The sequence below is a fragment of the Antechinus flavipes genome, chromosome 6 (assembly GCF_016432865.1).
Source record: "Antechinus flavipes isolate AdamAnt ecotype Samford, QLD, Australia chromosome 6, AdamAnt_v2, whole genome shotgun sequence".
NCBI classification, from domain to species: Eukaryota; Metazoa; Chordata; class Mammalia; order Dasyuromorphia; family Dasyuridae; genus Antechinus; species Antechinus flavipes.
In genome coordinates, this window is record NC_067403.1 from 252,424,008 (window position 1) to 252,441,839 (window position 17,832).

A 17,832-nucleotide genomic window follows, 5' to 3' on the forward strand; every position below is an offset into this window, starting at 1 on the left:
CAGGGAAAGCTGATCTTCCCTCCCTAATCCCACAGCAGTTTAACCCCCTCCCCTCAAAGCTGGGGGCCTTGGCCACCTCTTTCCTGGGTGAAATGCTGGACCCTCTCCCCTCTCCATCGTCCTCATCTCCAGCCCCAGATTTCCCCCATCCTCACACTTGGCAGAAATATTACATGAGAAACTAGTAGGATGTGAGGACTCTGAGGGAATACATCTCTCTGAACAAAGTGTTTGTTTTTCCACAGCCCTCTTCTTCTTGCTCTTGCTCTCCCAGCAAGCTTCCTGGCCCTCGAGCACGTACTCCATGCGTGCTTCTCATGAATCCAGATTAATTAGCTAGCTCAGGATGTGTTTCCCATCTTGGGGGGCAATCCAATTGGTTATCGTGGGATCTGGGAGGCAGTCTGAATAAAAGCCCGGGCCGAGAGTTGGAGTCATAATATTCAGGTATAGAATGTAAGACCTGGAAGACACCTCAGAGTACAAAAGGTGGGAGAGCAGAGTTGGGAGGGACATCTCTCACTTTAACTCCTCCTGAGACTATGTGACTTTTTGAGCTTCCTCCATTGTCAAACTATGAGATCATCTCTAAGGCTCTCTCTAGCACCAAATCTGGGTTCCCATGATCCCAACAGAGCCAAGATGTGAAAAGGAAATGAAAAATGGAGACAGCAAAGCTTCGTGACTATGAGATATCTCTAGTGGTGTAGATTTAGAAATCACATACATTTTGCCCCTAAACAACTTTTTTTTATATACTGAAAATACAAACAAAGCAGCTCAAGACATCGGAAATGGATGGGAATCCTTTTGGCTACAAAGTCTTAAACTAAACTTTGCTTCTGTAAAATGTGACTCTCGATGCTGACATGAGACGGGGAGTTCTGTCTGTTACTCTAATCTTAGGCAGAAAAATGGAGTTAAGTGCTTGGCTCAAAGTCCCAAAGAATGATAGAATGGGAAGAGACACCAGCATCCATCCCATTCTTCGTGATGAACTTTTACACCACCTCCCACAAGTGGTCGTACAATCGTTGCAGGAAAATGGCCAACAGAGGGGAGCCAAGCAGACCCTTCACTTTGGGACAGCTTAAGTCAAGAATGTGCTGGCAGATGTTCAACAACTGGCCCTCTGGGAAAGAAGAGTCCAGCAAACTTCAAAGGGTTGGGTCTGCATTGGGAACATTTCCCCATCACTTTCTTAAGTCCGACAAAATGATAAATCAAACTCAGATTTGGAGCATTTGCCAGTGAGTAGTAGTTCTCCTACTACTATTATTCCACAACATCTAGTACTACTACCAGCCCTACTTTCACCACTACCCCCACTACTATTACTATTACTCCACTACTACTATTCCACAACTATCACAACTACTACTCCTTCACAGCTACCGTTATTACTTCTACCAGTACAACTCCTACTATTACAACTTCACAACTACCATTACTACTACTATTACCCCTCCCATCACCACTATTACTCCTCCACTACAACTACTGCTACTATTACTACCACTACTACTACTCCACAACTATTACTACTACTACTCCTTCACAACTGCCATTATTACTTCTACCACTACAACTCCTACTATTACTACTCCACAACTACCATTACTACTACTATTACCCCTCCCATCACCATTATTACTCCTCCACTACAACTACTACTATTACTACTACTACTCCTTCACAACTGCCATTATTACTTCTACCACTACTACAACTCCTACTATTACTACTCCACAACTACCACTACTATTACTACCATCACCATCATTACTACTCCCACCAATTCACTTAACTGCCTCAGCTTCTTCAAATATAAAGGAGCTATTATTAATAACAGCATCTCCCTCTGTGGTTTGTTCTGAGGGAAAAAAAGAAACATTTGTAAAGTACTCCCAAACTTCAAAGCATTATAAAAGCTAGCTAGTGATATTTTTAAGGTGCTCCTGCTCTTTCCCCAGATATCCTCCTCCACCCCCCACCCCACCCCCAAGGTGAAACAGAATTAGGAGATCTGAGTATGGCTTTCACTTATTAACTGTCTAATCTAGTGGTCTACACATACCACTTTGATACAAATTAGCTAGCCACGAACACCTCTCTTGCAAGAATTGTAACCACCGTGGGGCTTAGTTTCCTCATCTGCAAATTAAACGTAAATGTACTTTCACTCTCCATCTTCACGAGGTTGTTGTGAATCTTAAAGTCTGATAGAAGTGGGACCAACTCTCATTATTGTTGTTTCTATTCCTGCCCCTCACCCCGCTCCCTTCCAATATCACGAGCCATTCCCCTCCATCTTCTGGTCTTTGATTTTCCCTCACTTGGACCTCTTGGTATTTCTGCTTTCCTTCCAGCTTAATCCCCAGTTTGGTTGGGGGAAACTTTCTCTCGCCCCCCACCTCCCATTCTCCCTCCAGCAGATCCTCTTCTTGGCTTGGGTCCGCTTTGTATGCAACAGTGTATCTCCATAGATTGTGTCTTCCCCTAAGATTGTAATCTCCTTGAGGGCAGGAACTCTTTCATTCTTGTTTTAGTAGGTGCTTAATAATTGATTGTGGATTGCTTGATTTAGCCATTCTTTCTTCCTTGGGACTGTGTATTGCTCTCACTTTTAATTCTCTGGGAAAAGATAGTTTAAGGCAAGTTGAAGTCATCCTCCTTCTCTCTTTCACTTTCGGATGAGGAACTGGGATTCTTTAAAATATAAATGACTTATCTAAAGTCACTCAGGTGATAAATGACTGAGCTGGAATTTGAATTTAAGCCCCGGGACTCCCAGGTGAACATTCTTTATGATCTACAGCACTGTCTTTTCAGAGTCCCTGAGCTCTGCTTCCCAGCACTGTTCCTTTCTCTTTCCATCCCCTTTGCTGAGATCTCTAGGGCCACCAGAGAACGTGGAGATGTGGTGAGGTACTGATGAGATGAGGAAGAAATAAGAGAAATTTAAAAATTGAAGATAGCATAATTATGCCAGGGGCCGAACAGCCCATCTTTGATGGAAGGATGGGGGCAGTGTGTGGCAAACTCAGTCCCTCAGTCCCTCCAGGCTTCTCCACCCTTTGGTTTCTCTCAGGCACCCAATGGGATATAGGCAGAGATTTCCCTCCCTGCTCCCCCCCCCCATGGCTTGGGTCAGCTCACTTGGAAAAAACAGATTTTGAAAATAAAGTGGTTTAGGGGTAGTTAGTTGAATAGAATATTGGTCCTAGAGTCAGGGGGTTTTGAGTTCAAATTCAATCTCTGATGCTTGACATTTAGGCACAAGTCATTTAACCCCATTGCCTCACAAAGAAAACAGAAAAAATGTTATCTAATCCAAATCGATATATGATCATGAGTCAATCATCCCTCTTCCTTAGACCTCAATTTCTTCTTCTGTCAGATAAGAGGGATGGACCGGATGGTCTCAAAAAACTGTTCCAAATCCTGAAATTCTCCATCCTAAATCCTAATTCTAACACTTGATTTTCTATATTCCAGATTAAACCGGATTAAAGTCCATATTCTAGGGTCTCTTCCAAATGCATACTCTACATTAGTGCTTCTCCGACTTTTCTTCTCGATATTTGGATACTATTAAAAATTATGGAAGATCTGTCCAAAGAGTTTTGTTTATGGCAGTTATATTTATGGATATTTACCAAATCAGGTAAATATCAGGTAAATATTTACCAAATCAGAAATAAAAACTCATTTTGAATTTGTAGACCATCTGAAAGGATTTCAGAGACCCCTGGAATTCAAGGACCCACAATTTGGGAACCACTGCTCTGCAAATGCCCCTTGTGTGTTCTGGAGTCCTTCCAGCTCTGATATTTTATATTCCATTCCACTTCGGAAAGTCTATGTTACATGTCCCCCAGGTCTGTTCCAACTTGAATATGCCCCATTATAAGGCTTCTCCCAACTCCAGCAACCTCTCTACTAAGTTTTCTTTCAGCTCTGCCATCCTCTGTTCTAACTTCCCTCTTTGCTCTAAGGTTTTATGACCTCTGAATACCCAGAGAACATTGCTCTGTGGCCAGAAGTTTGCAGAAGACCTATTAAGGGAAGCTAAGCAATGACAGGGAAGATAAAAGTCGACTGAGGTCTATGAACACATGTGAAAGAAAGCAGGAAGAAGGAGCCCATTTGGGAGCTAGATGATGCTTCCGATGCTCATCTCCTTTGATCCAGGAATCCCACTCCTGCGGTTGCACCAAGAGAAAAACAAAGGTTCAACACCAAAATATTACCAGTAACCCTCTGTGTATTAATAGGATGGGTAACCCATGCCATCAATCGGGAAACAACTGGAATTCTGACATATGAGTGGAATGGAATATTGTTGGACTATAAGAAATGACAAATGTGGGGAGTTCAGGGAAGCAGAGAACAATTTATTCTGTTGAGAATAGGAACACTGTTTTTTCACTGATATGAGGGACTCCTGGATGAGGAAACCCTTCACTCATGCAGATCTTCACCTCATCTTAGGACTTACCTTGAACTTTGGATAGATAAACAATTTTTTTTCAAAGTTGCATGGACAGCATGCATGAGAGGTAGCTCTTGAACTCAAGTCTTCCAGGCTCTTTTTCCACTAGACCAGGCTACCTTCCTCAAGGGCTGATTAAACTGAAACAAGAAAAAAAAATCATACGCAAATGAGTAAAACAGTGTAAATGAAAAGATTGCTCAAAGATTACTCAGAATAACTGGGGGGAACCCAATAAAGATTCTAGAAAAGAAATAACAAAACTTCTCCTCTTGCCCAGGTCAGATCAGGGACTGCCAGAACTGAATATTGTATGCAAAAAATTCTTTCATAAGCAGAGGTATTTAATATTTTTGCTTAATTTTTTTTCTTAATTTTGCTTTCTATTTATTTCCTTGTTATAGAAGGGAATGAATGAAGATGGGATAGGAAATATCTATAACAAAAGACATCAACATCATGAATTGGAAACAATAAAGATATTTAAAATACCTATCCCAAAATGTTATTCTATTAAGTAACTCATTTCTAGGTATAAAAGGAAGAAGTTTGGGGTTGTTTTTTGCTTTGTTGCATTATGTTGAACATCCTGCTCTAACCAGTTCCCTTAATAGAGCTAGAGAGGATTTGCATAGCCACACCACATGCAATCAGTCCATTTCAGCAGGGTGGAGGATGGGCCAAGGGACTTTGTCATAGCAGGCCTCAAATAGCTTTGAACCCTAGGAATGGTCAAAGACCAGATCTCTTGGATCCTGTGCCAAATTCCATGACTTTTCTTCCCTGGGGACGGTATTAGGAACAAGACATCAATCTTTTATGCTTTCTGGCTCCTTCTAAGAATTTGGCCACCAGGGCCTAGGAGTTCTGAGTTCTCTAAAAAATGTGGGAGTCCTTACTTTGCCCAGTCGCTCCTCCCCGGCCTCCCACACACTCTATTTCCCCTTAGAGACTCATTATCCATCATATGGTCTAATGTCCATGGTCTTGCCAGTCAAGTCAAATTTAGTTTCCTTTATCTGGCACTCAATACTTTTCACTGACTGATATCATCCCACCCTTTCCTCCTTAACCTCTATGGTCCAGACAAAATGATCTCCCTGCCCCCCAAAATCCCCTATCTTCACCCCACTTTGCTCCTTTGCTCACACCCTCCTTCCTATTAATGTTCTCCAGCCCCTCATAGCTCTGACATTCTTATTAGAGCGTTGCACATGTTTGCATGCACATGAGTGAGAGTCTTCAGTCCAAAGTGGCCTTAATATTTATTTCCTGAATTATAACAAATATCTCAGAATTCTTCATCCTCCCAATGTATTGTAGGTCACTGAACCCTTTGTTTATTGCTGTGGGCTCTAAAGATCCTTCAGTCTCATTTTGTGTTTAACAGGATAATTTTCTGATGAAATTGAAACTATTTCCACTCATATGAAAGAGTTCCAAATCACTATTGATCAGAGAAATGCAAATTAAGACAATTCTGAGATACACACCTGTCAGATTGGCTAAGATGACAGGAAAAAATAATGATGAATGTTGGAGGGGATGGGGGAAAACTGGGACACTGATGCATTGTTGGTGGAGTTGTGAACGAATCCAACCATTCTGGAGAGCAATCTGGAATTATGCCCAAAAAGTTATCAAACTGTGCATCCCCTTTGATCCAGCAGTGTTTCTACTGGGCTTATACCCCAAAGAGATACTAAAGAAAGGAAAGGGACCTGTATGTGCCAAAATGTTTGTGGCAGCCCTGTTTGTAGTGGCTAGAAACTGGAAACTGAGTGGATGCCCATCAATTGGAGAATGGTTGAATAAATTGTGGTATATGAACATTATGGAATATTATTGTTCTGTAAGAAATGACCAGCAGGATGAATACATAGAGACTTGGAGAGACCTACATGGACTGATGCTGAGTGAAATGAGCAGAACCAGGAGATCATTATACACTTCGACAACGATACTGTATGAGGATGTATTCTGATGGAAGTGGATCTCTTCGACAAAGAGAAGATCTAACTCAGTTTCAGTTGATCAAGGATGGACAGAAGCAGCTACACCCAAAGAAAGAACACTGGGAAATGAATGTAAATTGCTTGCATTTTTGTTTTTCTTCCCGGGTTATTTTTACCTTCTGAATCCAATTCTCCCTGTGCAACAAGAAAACTGTTCGATTCTGCACACATATATTGTATCTAGGATATACCGTGACCTATTTTACATGTATAGGACTGCTTGCCATCTGGGGGAGGGGATGGAGGGAGGGAGGGGAAAAATTGGAACAGAAGCGAGTGCAAAGGATAGTGCTGTAAAAAGTAACCCTGGCATGGGTTCTGATAATAAAAAGTTATTTTAAAAAATATATATAGGCTAGTCTTCATTACTCCCCATCATAACGGAGTAAGTAGGAGACATTAGAAAGTGGATGTGATATTTAAGATCAAAGGAGCATCAACACTGGTTTATTTTGTAAAGATCGTTTGCTGAGCTTGCATCCATCGGTTAGGCTTGTAGAGGCTGCCTGGTACGGTGAAAAGGATATTGGATTAAAGAGATATGGTCTCAAATCTCAGTTTCAACACTTAATAGATGTATTCTTCTAGACAATTCATTTCTCCTCTGTGACCCACATGGATAAAATGCAGACAGTCCAACCACAGAGAGCTAGCACTACAAATCTGGATGAGATCGTGGGAGTCTCCCAACTGGCCACCCCAAGTTCAGGTCCTTTCTGAAGAAGCCCATGCCATGAAGTGACATTAAGTCCATAGGTCTATAGGAGGCCGGTAGAAAAACAGAACGCACTCAAGCCATTCTCTAATTGATAAATGGTCAAAGGTTATGAACAGACAATTTTCAAATGAAAAAAATTGAAACTATTTGTAGCCACATGAAAAGGTGCTCCAAATCACTATTAATCAGAGAAATGCAAATTAAGACAATTCTGAGATACTACTATCTACCTGTCAGATTGGCTAAGATGACAGGAAAAGATAATGATGTTGCAGGGGATGTCGGGAAACTGGGATACTGATATATTGTTGGTAGAACTGTGAACGAATCCAACCGTTCTGGAGAGCGATTTGGAACTATGCTCAAAAATTATTAAACCGTGCATCCCCTTTGATCCAGCAGTGTTTCTACTGGGCTTATATCCCAAAGAGATCTTAAAGGAGAGAAAGGGACCCACGTGTGCAAAAAAATGTTTGTGGCAGCCCTGTTTGTAGTGGCAAGAAACTGGAAATTGAGTGGATACCAAGCAGTTGGGGAAATGACTGAATTCATTGTGGTATATGAATGTTATGGAATATTATTGTTAGGTTAGAAAAGACCAGCAGGATGATTCCAGAGAGGACTGGAGAGACTTACATGAACTGATGCTAAGTGAAATGAGCAGAACCAGATCATTATACATGGCAACAACAAGACTATACGATGATCAATTCTGAGGACATGGCTCTCTTCAATATTGAGATGATTCAAACCAGTTCATTTGTGCAGTGATCAAGAGAGCCATCTACAGCCAGAGAGAGAACCATGGAAACTGAGTGTGTATCATAACATAGCATTCTCACTCTATTATTTGTTTTCATTGTGTTTTCTTTCTCAGTTTTTCTTTTCCTTCCTCCTTGATCTGATTTGTGTGTGTGTGTGCAGCAAGATAAGTGTATAAATATGTATACGTATATTGGATCTAACATGTATTTCAACATATTTAACACATATTGGACTACCTGCCAGCTGGGGGAAGGAGTGGGGAGAAGGAGAGGAAAATTTGGAACAGAAAGTTTTGCAAGGGTCAATGTTGGAAAAATTACCCAAGCATATGCTTTGTAATTAAAAAGCTTTAATTAAAAAATTAAAAAGAAAAAAAGAAAAACAACTCACTGGTTGATAACTTCTGCGTTTCGTCTGATCTTCCTGATCTTCTGCATCTGAGGAGTAATATATCACCTGTTGCCCAAAAATGTGTTCCCTTGAGTGCTTTTAGGGGAACTGAGGACCCTCTTTACATTTGTAGAAACATGGACACAAGCTATGTTCAGAGATTTCCCCAAAATTAATTTGGATAAGAGCATTAAGCCAAAAAGGAACTAGTATCTTTGGAGTCAGTGCCCCAAATTAGAGCTGGTCTTATTTAGAGTTAGGGTACCTTGAGCCATGGGTCCCCTCTAAAAGAACTCTTTAGCTACAACTAGCTCCAATTCACTTTTTAGACTTATTTCACATTATTCTCCCCTATGATGTTTGTATTCCAGTCAAAGTGGACCCAAGGCAGCTTCCTAATCTCAAAGCTCCATTTCCCATCCCTCTGCAGGGGCACAGACTATTCCCTTCTTCCTCCCCACATAGTCTGGGATGGCTTTTGTCAAGGCTCCATTTGTCTTTTGTTCTCCAAGAGAACCAGGACATCAGGGAGGGGATGCCATGACATGCAAGTGAGTTGGATTTAAGTGAGGGAGGGATGGGCAAGGTCACTTTCCCCCTCACTTTCCCCTCCAGAGCCTTCTGGGTCCAATAGCAAGACATAGACCAGGAGAGTGGAAATGGCCCTCCCACTCAGGTGATTTCTCCTCTAGGAAACCTTTCCTGATCTCCCACCAGGGGATATTCTTTCCCTCTTCAAATTACCTTTAATTATCCTCACCCAGTAAGAAGTTAGAACATAAACTCCTTGAGGGGGCAGGATATTTCCATTTTGTCTTTGTATCCCTGCACCCAGTGTATTACATGTTTAGTGTTTGTTGATTTGGAGAAAAATAATTCCCTGAATCTTAAAACACAATTTAAAAATATTAGTATTTTTACTAATTTTTTTATTATATTAATATTTTTATTAGTATTATACTAATACTCAATAACACTATATTTGGGACAGCTAGATGAATGAGCATTGGATAGAGGTTCAAATCCAACCTCAGATATTTGATACTTATTAGCTGTGTGACTCTGGGCAAGTCACTTAGCCTTGATTACCTCCCCAATCAATCAATCAATCAATAACCCTATAATGAAGAATAACGATAATAGAGACGTGATCAGACCCTCAATCTTAGAGAATCACAGGATCATAGAACTAGGAAGTAATTCAAAGCCAGTCTAGTCCCACCATTCATTTTACAGAAGAGGAAACAAGTCATTTGGCTCTAATGGGAGCCAGGGAGTGAGAGAGGAGGGAAGAGCTAAGTTCACAGCTCCCTTCCTAGGGGAAGCCCAAGGGGTATCAAGGGGATTGGGGGTGGGTGAAGGGCCAGGACAGAGCTGCACCGATCCCTGTTTTCTGAGCATTTCCCTGCAGAGGAAGATCCCAAAGCATCAGTAGTTTCCCACACACACACCAGGTGTGCTCAAGCTGAAGACCTCCAGATTGGGGACCATTCTCAGGTGAGGGACCCAGAGCCCCAGGGAGGGAGAGCAGGCCGCGTTCTCTGCAGGGAGGGCTCCTCTCCTCCCTCCCCCAGGGTGGTAGTTTCCCCACAGTCCCTTCCCCGAGGCAGGTGGGGGCTTCTCCAGGTGCTCCCGCTCTCCTCCTGGGCCAAACAATCCATATAAGGCGGCCCTGCGGCTCCCTCTCCAGTGCAGGAGGCGGCAGGGAGCCTGTCGGGAGGCTCGGTGCGGGAGGTCTCGCAATGGGTGGGGGAAAGTGTTGGGAGTTCCTGCTTCTGGCGACTCTGGGGCTCTTCCTGGGTCAGACACCTGGAGCCGGGGGCTTGCAGCACAGGCTCGAATGTGGCTCCTACAGCATGCAGTTGCTGGTCTTCCCAAGGCCGGGCCGAATGATCCGCTTCAAGGTGGTGGGTGAGTGGCTGCTGTTGGAGAGGGCCCGAGTTCCCAGCTGGACAGCCTGTAAGTTCTTGAGGGTGCTTCTGCCTTTGCCTCCCACGCACCTGGAACACAGTAGGCGCTTAATAAATGTTTGGTTCTTCCACAGCGCGTAGCCTTCTGAGGCTGGCCCCCTAGTGGGAATCGTAGGGCAATCCCGTTGGCTAACCCGAGTATAGCGCCCACAGCCGGGGTGACGGCTCTGTGGGCTTCTCTTCCCCAGATGAGTTTGGGACCGCTTTTGAAGTGACCAACTGCTCCATCTGTCTCCACTGGATCTCCTCCAAGCCCCAGGGTCCCGCCATCTTCTCCGCAGGTTACCACGGATGCCACGTCACGAAGAAGGTGGGCTGTCCTTCTGTTGTCTTGGTCGGGCCCGGGCAGGGCTCTATGGGTCAAGAGCCTCTCCTGCTGGTCACTGAGGCTGCCCGGTTCTCCTGTAGTATAGAACAGAAAGCTGAGCTGGGGGGCTAACGCCTAGGGGGAAACATTGGCTGTTTGACCCATTTCATAGATGAGAAAGTTGAGGCTCAGATTTAGACTTATTTAGAGCTAGATGGACTTCATGTGCCAACTAACCCACCCCTTTATTTTATGGAGGGGAAAACTGCGGCCCAGAATGTGACTTGAACAAATTAACCATTGTATGGGGCAGTCAAGTACAAACCGTCTGGAGTTGGATTTGAACCCAGAACCTCTACTCGATACAAGTGTCCTCTTCCCTGCACCGGACTCCTCAGCCTCGGGGCGTTCTTGCCTGTGGGCAGCCTGATATAAACCGGGGGTCCTTTCACTAATACGCCAGGGGGGTGGTAGAGTTCCCCTAGGAATGCTGTGGAGGTGGGGACTGGGGGGAGGAACCGGGGAGGGAAGGGAGGAGGGACCCGGGAAGGGAAAGCGGGAAGGGGGACCCTCCCCCCAGCCTCTGACCTGTCTGTCTCTACCTCAGGATGATCAGTACCACTTACGGGTATTCGTGGAAGAGATGCTGGGCGCTCACGTTGATGAAACTCGAGTCGTGACCCTGATCTGCCCCAGACCTGCGCCCCCCAACACGTTAGGCGCCCCGCTTCCTCATCCCTCCCCCGCCAGCTTCCATCCTCATCCTCGCCTTCCCTCTCCCCCTCACCCTATCCACCCGGAGTGGAGACGTCCATCCCTCCCACCTGTTGCTGATCGCACCCGGCCGCCGGCCCGAATCCAGCCCACCTGGCCTCGCTCCTCCGGCCGCGGCTCTCCAGTGCACCAGATCTTCCCGCCGCAGCCAGGTGAGTCCGGCTCCTTCCCAGGGGTCCTTTCCGCCAGAGGGGGCAGGGGGAGGTTCTTGGCGGACTCTTCCTCGAGGCGAGCTCCGCCCTGCCGCCATCGAGCACCTCCAAGAGGGGCGGCCTGATGCTGGGGCAGGGGATCCCCCTAGATCAGCCGGCCGCCTCTTGTAGGTCAGGACGGACTTCCCGCGATCCCCCGCGACCCTCCGAGCCAGGAGCGATGCCGTGTGGGCTCCGGCCGCCTCCCGTGCGCGGAAGGTGCGAGCCCCGAAGCCTGTCTCCGAGCTGGCTGCTGCTTTGACCACACAGATGAGGAGATCCCGTGTTTCTATGGCAACACAGGTGCGCTTGCATCCCTAAGTAATTGCTCTTTTTATTAAAGAGCATTAGACCCCCGGCACGAAGATATAGTCCCTACTATCACGTGAACTTACTAATGATAACAAACAACATATACAGCATAAATGCAAAACTAACAAATATGAATGTATATACATGAGAGAGAGAGAGAGAGATTGGGGAGGATACTAGTGGTTGGGGGATCACGAAGAGAAGGTTTTGAAAAAATTGAGAGAAGCTCTCTCAAACCCAGCTTCTTAAGCTGTGGCTCACAACCCCATCTGGGGCCTTATAACTGAATGTGGGGGGTATGAAATCATCATTTATTCTCAGTAAATATTTGCTTTGTAGACCTGTTTTATATACCCGAGTCATATAAAAATTTCTTGGGCAAAAAGCTTAAGAAGACTTGCTCTCAAAGATCACCAGCCCCGAGAAGCCCTGGAGGGGTTAAGTCCCAGCATCCAAATGCTCATGTCTTAAACTTTGCACTGCTAAAAATGAGGCAGGAAAAATCTCTGGGTTTGGGCCAAGGCCCTTAGCTATTGATTATCAGGAGCAGCCGTAGGCCCCCTACCCCGGGTACCCCTCTGACACTAACTTGCCTTGCTCATCTGGCCAGCCACTGTCCAGTGTTCTGAAGATGGCCACTTCATCCTGGTGCTCTCCCGGAATATGACCTCGGCAAAGCAGGTCAGTCTGGAGAGCATCAGGCTAGCCTACGCCTCGGATGGCTGCGCCCCGACCCAGAGGACAAGAGACTTCGTGGTCTTCCGATTTCTGGTCACCCAGTGTGGCACCTCCACGCAGGTAAGGGGCAGGGGACGGCTCTGCGGGTGGCTATGGCGTCCCACAGCGGGAAGTCCCTCATCTGCCTCCCCTTCCCCAGCTGGTCAACAACCAACTCGTCTATGAGAACCAACTGGTGGCGGACGTGGGCATCCAGACGGGGCCAGAAGGTGCCATCACGAGGGACAGCACCTACCTGTGAGTAAGCTCTCTGCCCGGCTCTGAAGGCCGGGCAGCCCCCGGGGCTCTTGAGCTATTTAGTACAGAGGGGTTAGCCCCAGGGACCCGGCAAGCTGTCCGTTCTGGCCCTAGGATCCAGAGCCTGTGCTGTGTCATCCCTGGGCCCTTACAGTGGGTAAGGGGGAACGGTGCCAGGGGGAGGCTGCCTTTTAGCACGGAGATGGGTATCTGGGTTTGGTTGGCAGAAGGCGTACAGAAGCCTTGGTCGGGGGATTTCATTACCAAGAAACTGTAGTCAGAAGCCCAAGTCTTAATCTGAAAGTGAGGTGTTTGTTCCATGCAGCAAATGGCCTTGAGGTTTTCGTACGATAAGGAACAGAGTTGGCCCCTAGAAACAGGAAGCCGAAGGTACAGGTCCTGCCCGGAAGCCTCGCAGGAGCTGGCGGGCATGGGGGTACAGAAGGCCCTATCGAGGCTCGGGGCCTCCATCTCTGCAAGGGCCATAGCAGAACCCCGCTATTTGTAGGTAGCGAGTCTCTTGACACTGCTGGGCGAGGTCCTAAGTACTTGGAGGTGACGAGAGGCCCGCCGTCTCCAAAGGGCACGGGGCCCAGATCTGTCCTCCTATAGTCACATGAGATGCCTTGGGTTTCTTTAGGAGTCACCCTCCCTGACACACTGGTGCCAGTTCTGGCCTTCAGGGGGCATATAATCTAGCTAAGGGGATGAGATTGGGAAGGGTGACAGAACTGTAACATTCAGGGAAGCAGTCTGATAGTCTTGTCTCTCGGATCCAAGGAGAGGAGTCCAAATCCTGCCTGTCTTTATCACCTGAGGGACCTTAAAGAAATCACTTAACCCCAATTTTCTCAGCAAAAAGAAATTAAGTGATTTGCCCAGGCTCATACAGCTAGGCAGTGTCTGAGATCAGATTACTGATTTATTTTTATTTATTTCTATTTTTTTGCTGAGGCAATTGGAGTTAATTAACTTAACTTGCCCAGGGTCACACAACTAGGAAGTATTAAGTGTCTGAGGCCAGATTTAAACTTGGGTCTTCTGACTTCAGGGCTGGTGCTCTATCCACTGAGCCCCCTAGCTGCCCCATTTAACTTTAGTGCCTCAGTTTCTCCATTTGTAAAGTAAAGAACCAGACAATCTCTTCATTTTAAAGTTGTGAATTTATGGCCAAGTCTGCAACAATCCTGCAGAAATTAGACTAGAAACATCCATCCCTGAACCCGAATCCTTTGACATCTGATAGTTCTGCTTCTCATAGAAGATCAACCAGTAAGAATGAACCCTCCAACTCTCACTTTGTACATGAAACAAGCTTCAAGCCGTTGGTCTGAAACCTTCTGCTGCCAAGAACCAATCTCATTGGGGCAGCCCAGTGGGTAGAGCACTGAGCCAGACTTGAAGGCTTTAACCTGAATTTCTCTCAATTTCCTCCTCATGAAATGGAGGTACTAATGGCACCCCCCCGAGTCTGAGATTCAATGAGAGCTTTTGCCAAGTACTCGGCAGAATGCCTGGCACACAGCAGGTGCTTCACAAATGCTAGCTCATTGACCCTTCTTTGCAACAGCCCCCAAATACTTTGTGTCCGTGCCCCCCTGCTACCAGCTTGCTCAGTCCCTGGCAGCGCCAAGTTACCGAAGACTAGAAATACAAGAGTTTAACTTCAAATGCTTCAATTATCTGACCCTAGGTCTCGATTCTTTGGGCCCCTTTAAAATGGGGGGATGATGGTGCCTTCTTTACATGGCAGGTAGCCAAGTGGGGCTGTCAAACCTTAAGGCACGGCTGGATTGGAGGCTATTCTCAGGCCTAGATCACTGGAGGGAGGCAGTGTTGGGGAGGCAGGAAACCAAAACAGATGGACCTCTTTCCTAAAGCTTGGCTTGGGAAGGGTGGAGAATGGGGGGGGGGGATAGCCTTTGATTCTGTCCATCCCAACTGTACAAGGGGAAAGGGGGAGCCCCAAGACCGGGCTGCCTCCTTCTCTCCCCGTAGTCCACCACCTCTCAGAAGGGAGGCGAGCCTCCTTGCTGGGTAAGGACTGGCCGCTTCATTGATGGACTCTAGCTTTTCCCTTACGGTACCACTCTATCAGTCTGCTGGCAATGTCCCAGCTCCTTGAGACTATATAAATTCAGCTTTTCCCCATGAAAGGAGCCGGGCCAGCCCCAGCTAACCGTGTCTCCACATTCTCCCTCCGCCGCAGCCTCCACGCGCGCTGCATCTACAACGTCAGCAACTTCCTGCCTCTCCAGCTGGAAGTCTTCCTGCCGTCGCCACCTGCCCCCGTGCTCGGATCCGGTCCCTTGCATCTTGAGCTCCGAATCGCCAAGAGTAAGGAAATCCCCATCCCGCCATCCTCAGACCCTTTTTAGCCTCCGTACCCAAAAGCTCACGGCAGCCTCCTTCTCTCCCAAACATAGATGAGAAATATGGCTCCTACTATCACGTGGAAGACTTCCCCATCTTCAAGACGCTCCGGGAACCCATCCACGTAGAAGTGAGACTCCTCCGGAGGACAGACCCCCACCTGGTGCTGGTTCTGCACCACTGCTGGGCTACCCCCAGCACCAACCCCTTCAAGGAACCTCAGTGGCCGCTTCTGTTCGATGGGTGAGTGGCTAGTTGGGGGCCGACACTGGACAGGGCCCGACTTCTCAGCAGATCGCAGCTCAAATCTCACCGATGTCTTTCCTAGATGCCCATTTTCTGGAGATGGCTACAAGACCCAGTTAGTACCCAAGAACATATCAGAGTCCCCCTTCCCCACTCATTATCAGCGTTTCATCGTAGCCACCTTTACCTTTGTGGACTCTGCCTCCCAGAGGGCTCTCGGTGGACCGGTAAGAACCACGACTCGGTTCTGGACAGAGATGAGGAAAATCTCCCTCTGAGGGACTGAAGGGATAGAAATGGGAGACAAAACAGCCGGACAACGAGGTGTATGGAAGCCACAAGTGTAGGGAGAGGTTGTGAAGGGATTTTGGTACCTCCATTAGAAGAGAAATGGGAGTTGCTGGGTTTTATCCAACAGGAAGGGCTGATGCAGTCAGTCCTGTGCACTTCAGGAATCCCCCGGGATAGTGGTATGGAGGATGAATTGCTGCAGGGAGACCATGAAAATAGTCCACTTAAAAGATGGTGAGAGGCCAGTTGAGGGCGATGGTGTGAGTAGGAAGGAGACCAGCAACAGTTTGTAGCCAAGACAAGTCTTGGAAGCCTCAGACTAGAAGGTTCCCTTTTCCTGGCTGAGATCCCAGGAATAAAGAGCCTTCTACCTCTGGCATCTGCTGGAGTGTTTAGGGGCCCTGGATTCCTTCCTACCCAACACCAGGACAGAACATTTCCATCATGGCCAAGTCTAATAGACTGCCCAAACTTGGGATTCTGTTCTCGTGAGTCAGTTCTAATTAATTTACTTGAGTAAACAGATCCATTTGATCTTCCCCGCCCTGCCTTAAGCTCATATTAAGATGTGGTTCCAAGGAGCCAGGATATGTGAAGGAAGGTTGTGATGTAGCTGAGAATTAGTTCCCCACAGGAACACTAGTTAACTAGTAGGGGAAGCAATATGGCTTCCTTCTTGGACTGCCATCTTTGGCTCCTGGCCCCTAGAAGCTGATCCCAGAATTCCAAGAGATGGTCCCCGCAGAACCTCTAAATTCTGCTGGCATGGAGGGCTGCTGACGACCCTGGCAGCCACGTCACGGCGTGCTGACTTCTGACTTCTCGTTTTCCCCTCCTCCCTCGGCCCAGGTTTATTTCTTTTGTAGCGCCTCTGCCTGCTATCCCTCTGAGACGGAGACCTGCAGGACTGTGTGTCGTCCAGGGGCTACAAGTGAGTTTTTAGGCTTGGGGCTTTGGGGGCATGAGTAACAGATCGTCCAGTTGGCAGATCTGTCCCTCCCTGCTGGGTTGCTAATGTAATATCTCAGCGGTAGATGGCCAGGGATTTAAACGAGAGACTTCTCTCTTGACAGAGCAGCGCCGTTTTGTAGATGAGCACAATGACATGGAAAGTGCCCAGGACATCGTAGGGTCTCCAGGACCGGTGGCATTTGGGGGTCCTAGAGAACAGAAGATCACCTTACAGAATGAATGTGTGTGATGGAGGTTTGGCGGGGGGAGGGATGAGGAGAGACATAGATCCCCTTGAGTCTGGAACTACCCCAGAATGTGGCCTTGGAAGGTTCCCTGAGGGAGAAGGAGGTTTCCCCATGACCTGGGTCTATATTTGGTGTGAACCTTGACAAATGTGGCTTAAATGGGTTATTGATCCCTTTGGCTAAAATCTTGGGACTATGCCGAGTCTTTATTAATGGGAGGGGTTTATAAACCCTATAGCTTCATCCATGGAGGCCGACCCAAAGGGAAGAGCCATCATCTCCCGACCCAACGTCTCGGAACCCCATCTTCCAGAAGGATCCTCCTGGAACACGATCATGAGACCTTTGCTGTGGGTGACCCTCTGCCTAGTGGTGATCACCGTTTTCCTGGTGGTGGCAGCCCTCCTTGGAAGGGGCCAGAAGCTTCAAGAGCAGAACAGGGAATGTGAACAAGGTCAATAAAACAGAATTTTGATGTTTTGCACCAACAGTGTCCTGTTCTAAATTGGGGGAGGTTCCTTATGTCTACAATTGGGCACTCTTGCTGACAAAGACCCTGCAAATTTCTGATCTGATTATGATCAGATGAATCATCTGATTTTCTCGGATGTCCAGCCCATGGCACCTTATAGGATTTGTTCACAGCCCCCTGGTTATAACCTAGGGCTCTTCTTCATTGTGTAATATGCCGCCTACTAGCCTTTCCTCTCTGTTTTGTCTTGGCTAAAATAGTTCTTTTCTTGAATGTCAATTTGGGTCTTTCAAAAAAGAAATTGCCCTAAATCCATCTTCTCTAACCCCCCTTCCTCCC

The 17,832-nt window shown here is 46.8% G+C and overlaps 1 protein-coding gene across 1 annotated transcript; it reads left to right on the forward strand.

Annotated features, from left to right (window-relative positions):
* Window positions 1-9,042: 9,042 nt before the first annotated feature.
* On the forward strand, window positions 9,043-17,505 carry ZP1 (zona pellucida glycoprotein 1). The gene is made up of 13 exons (XM_051966910.1): window positions 9,043-9,059; window positions 9,855-10,294; window positions 10,542-10,663; window positions 11,268-11,586; window positions 11,758-11,928; window positions 12,548-12,735; window positions 12,815-12,912; window positions 15,122-15,249; window positions 15,339-15,528; window positions 15,614-15,758; window positions 16,672-16,753; window positions 16,896-17,015; window positions 17,260-17,505. Exons 1-13 carry the CDS (start codon window positions 9,043-9,045, stop codon window positions 17,481-17,483), a joined length of 2,244 nt encoding a protein of 747 aa, XP_051822870.1. The 3' UTR covers window positions 17,484-17,505.
* The last annotated feature ends 327 nt before the right edge of the window (window positions 17,506-17,832 follow it).

Excerpts from the sequence above, each read along its gene's own strand:
- ZP1 (XM_051966910.1), top strand. Across the intron at positions 15,250-15,338 it reads TGAGCTCCGAATCGCCAAGA|ATGAGAAATATGGCTCCTAC; the intron begins GTAAGGAAATCC and ends TCCCAAACATAG. Across the intron at positions 17,016-17,259 it reads GATCACCTTACAGAATGAAT|CTTCATCCATGGAGGCCGAC; the intron begins GTGTGTGATGGA and ends TAAACCCTATAG.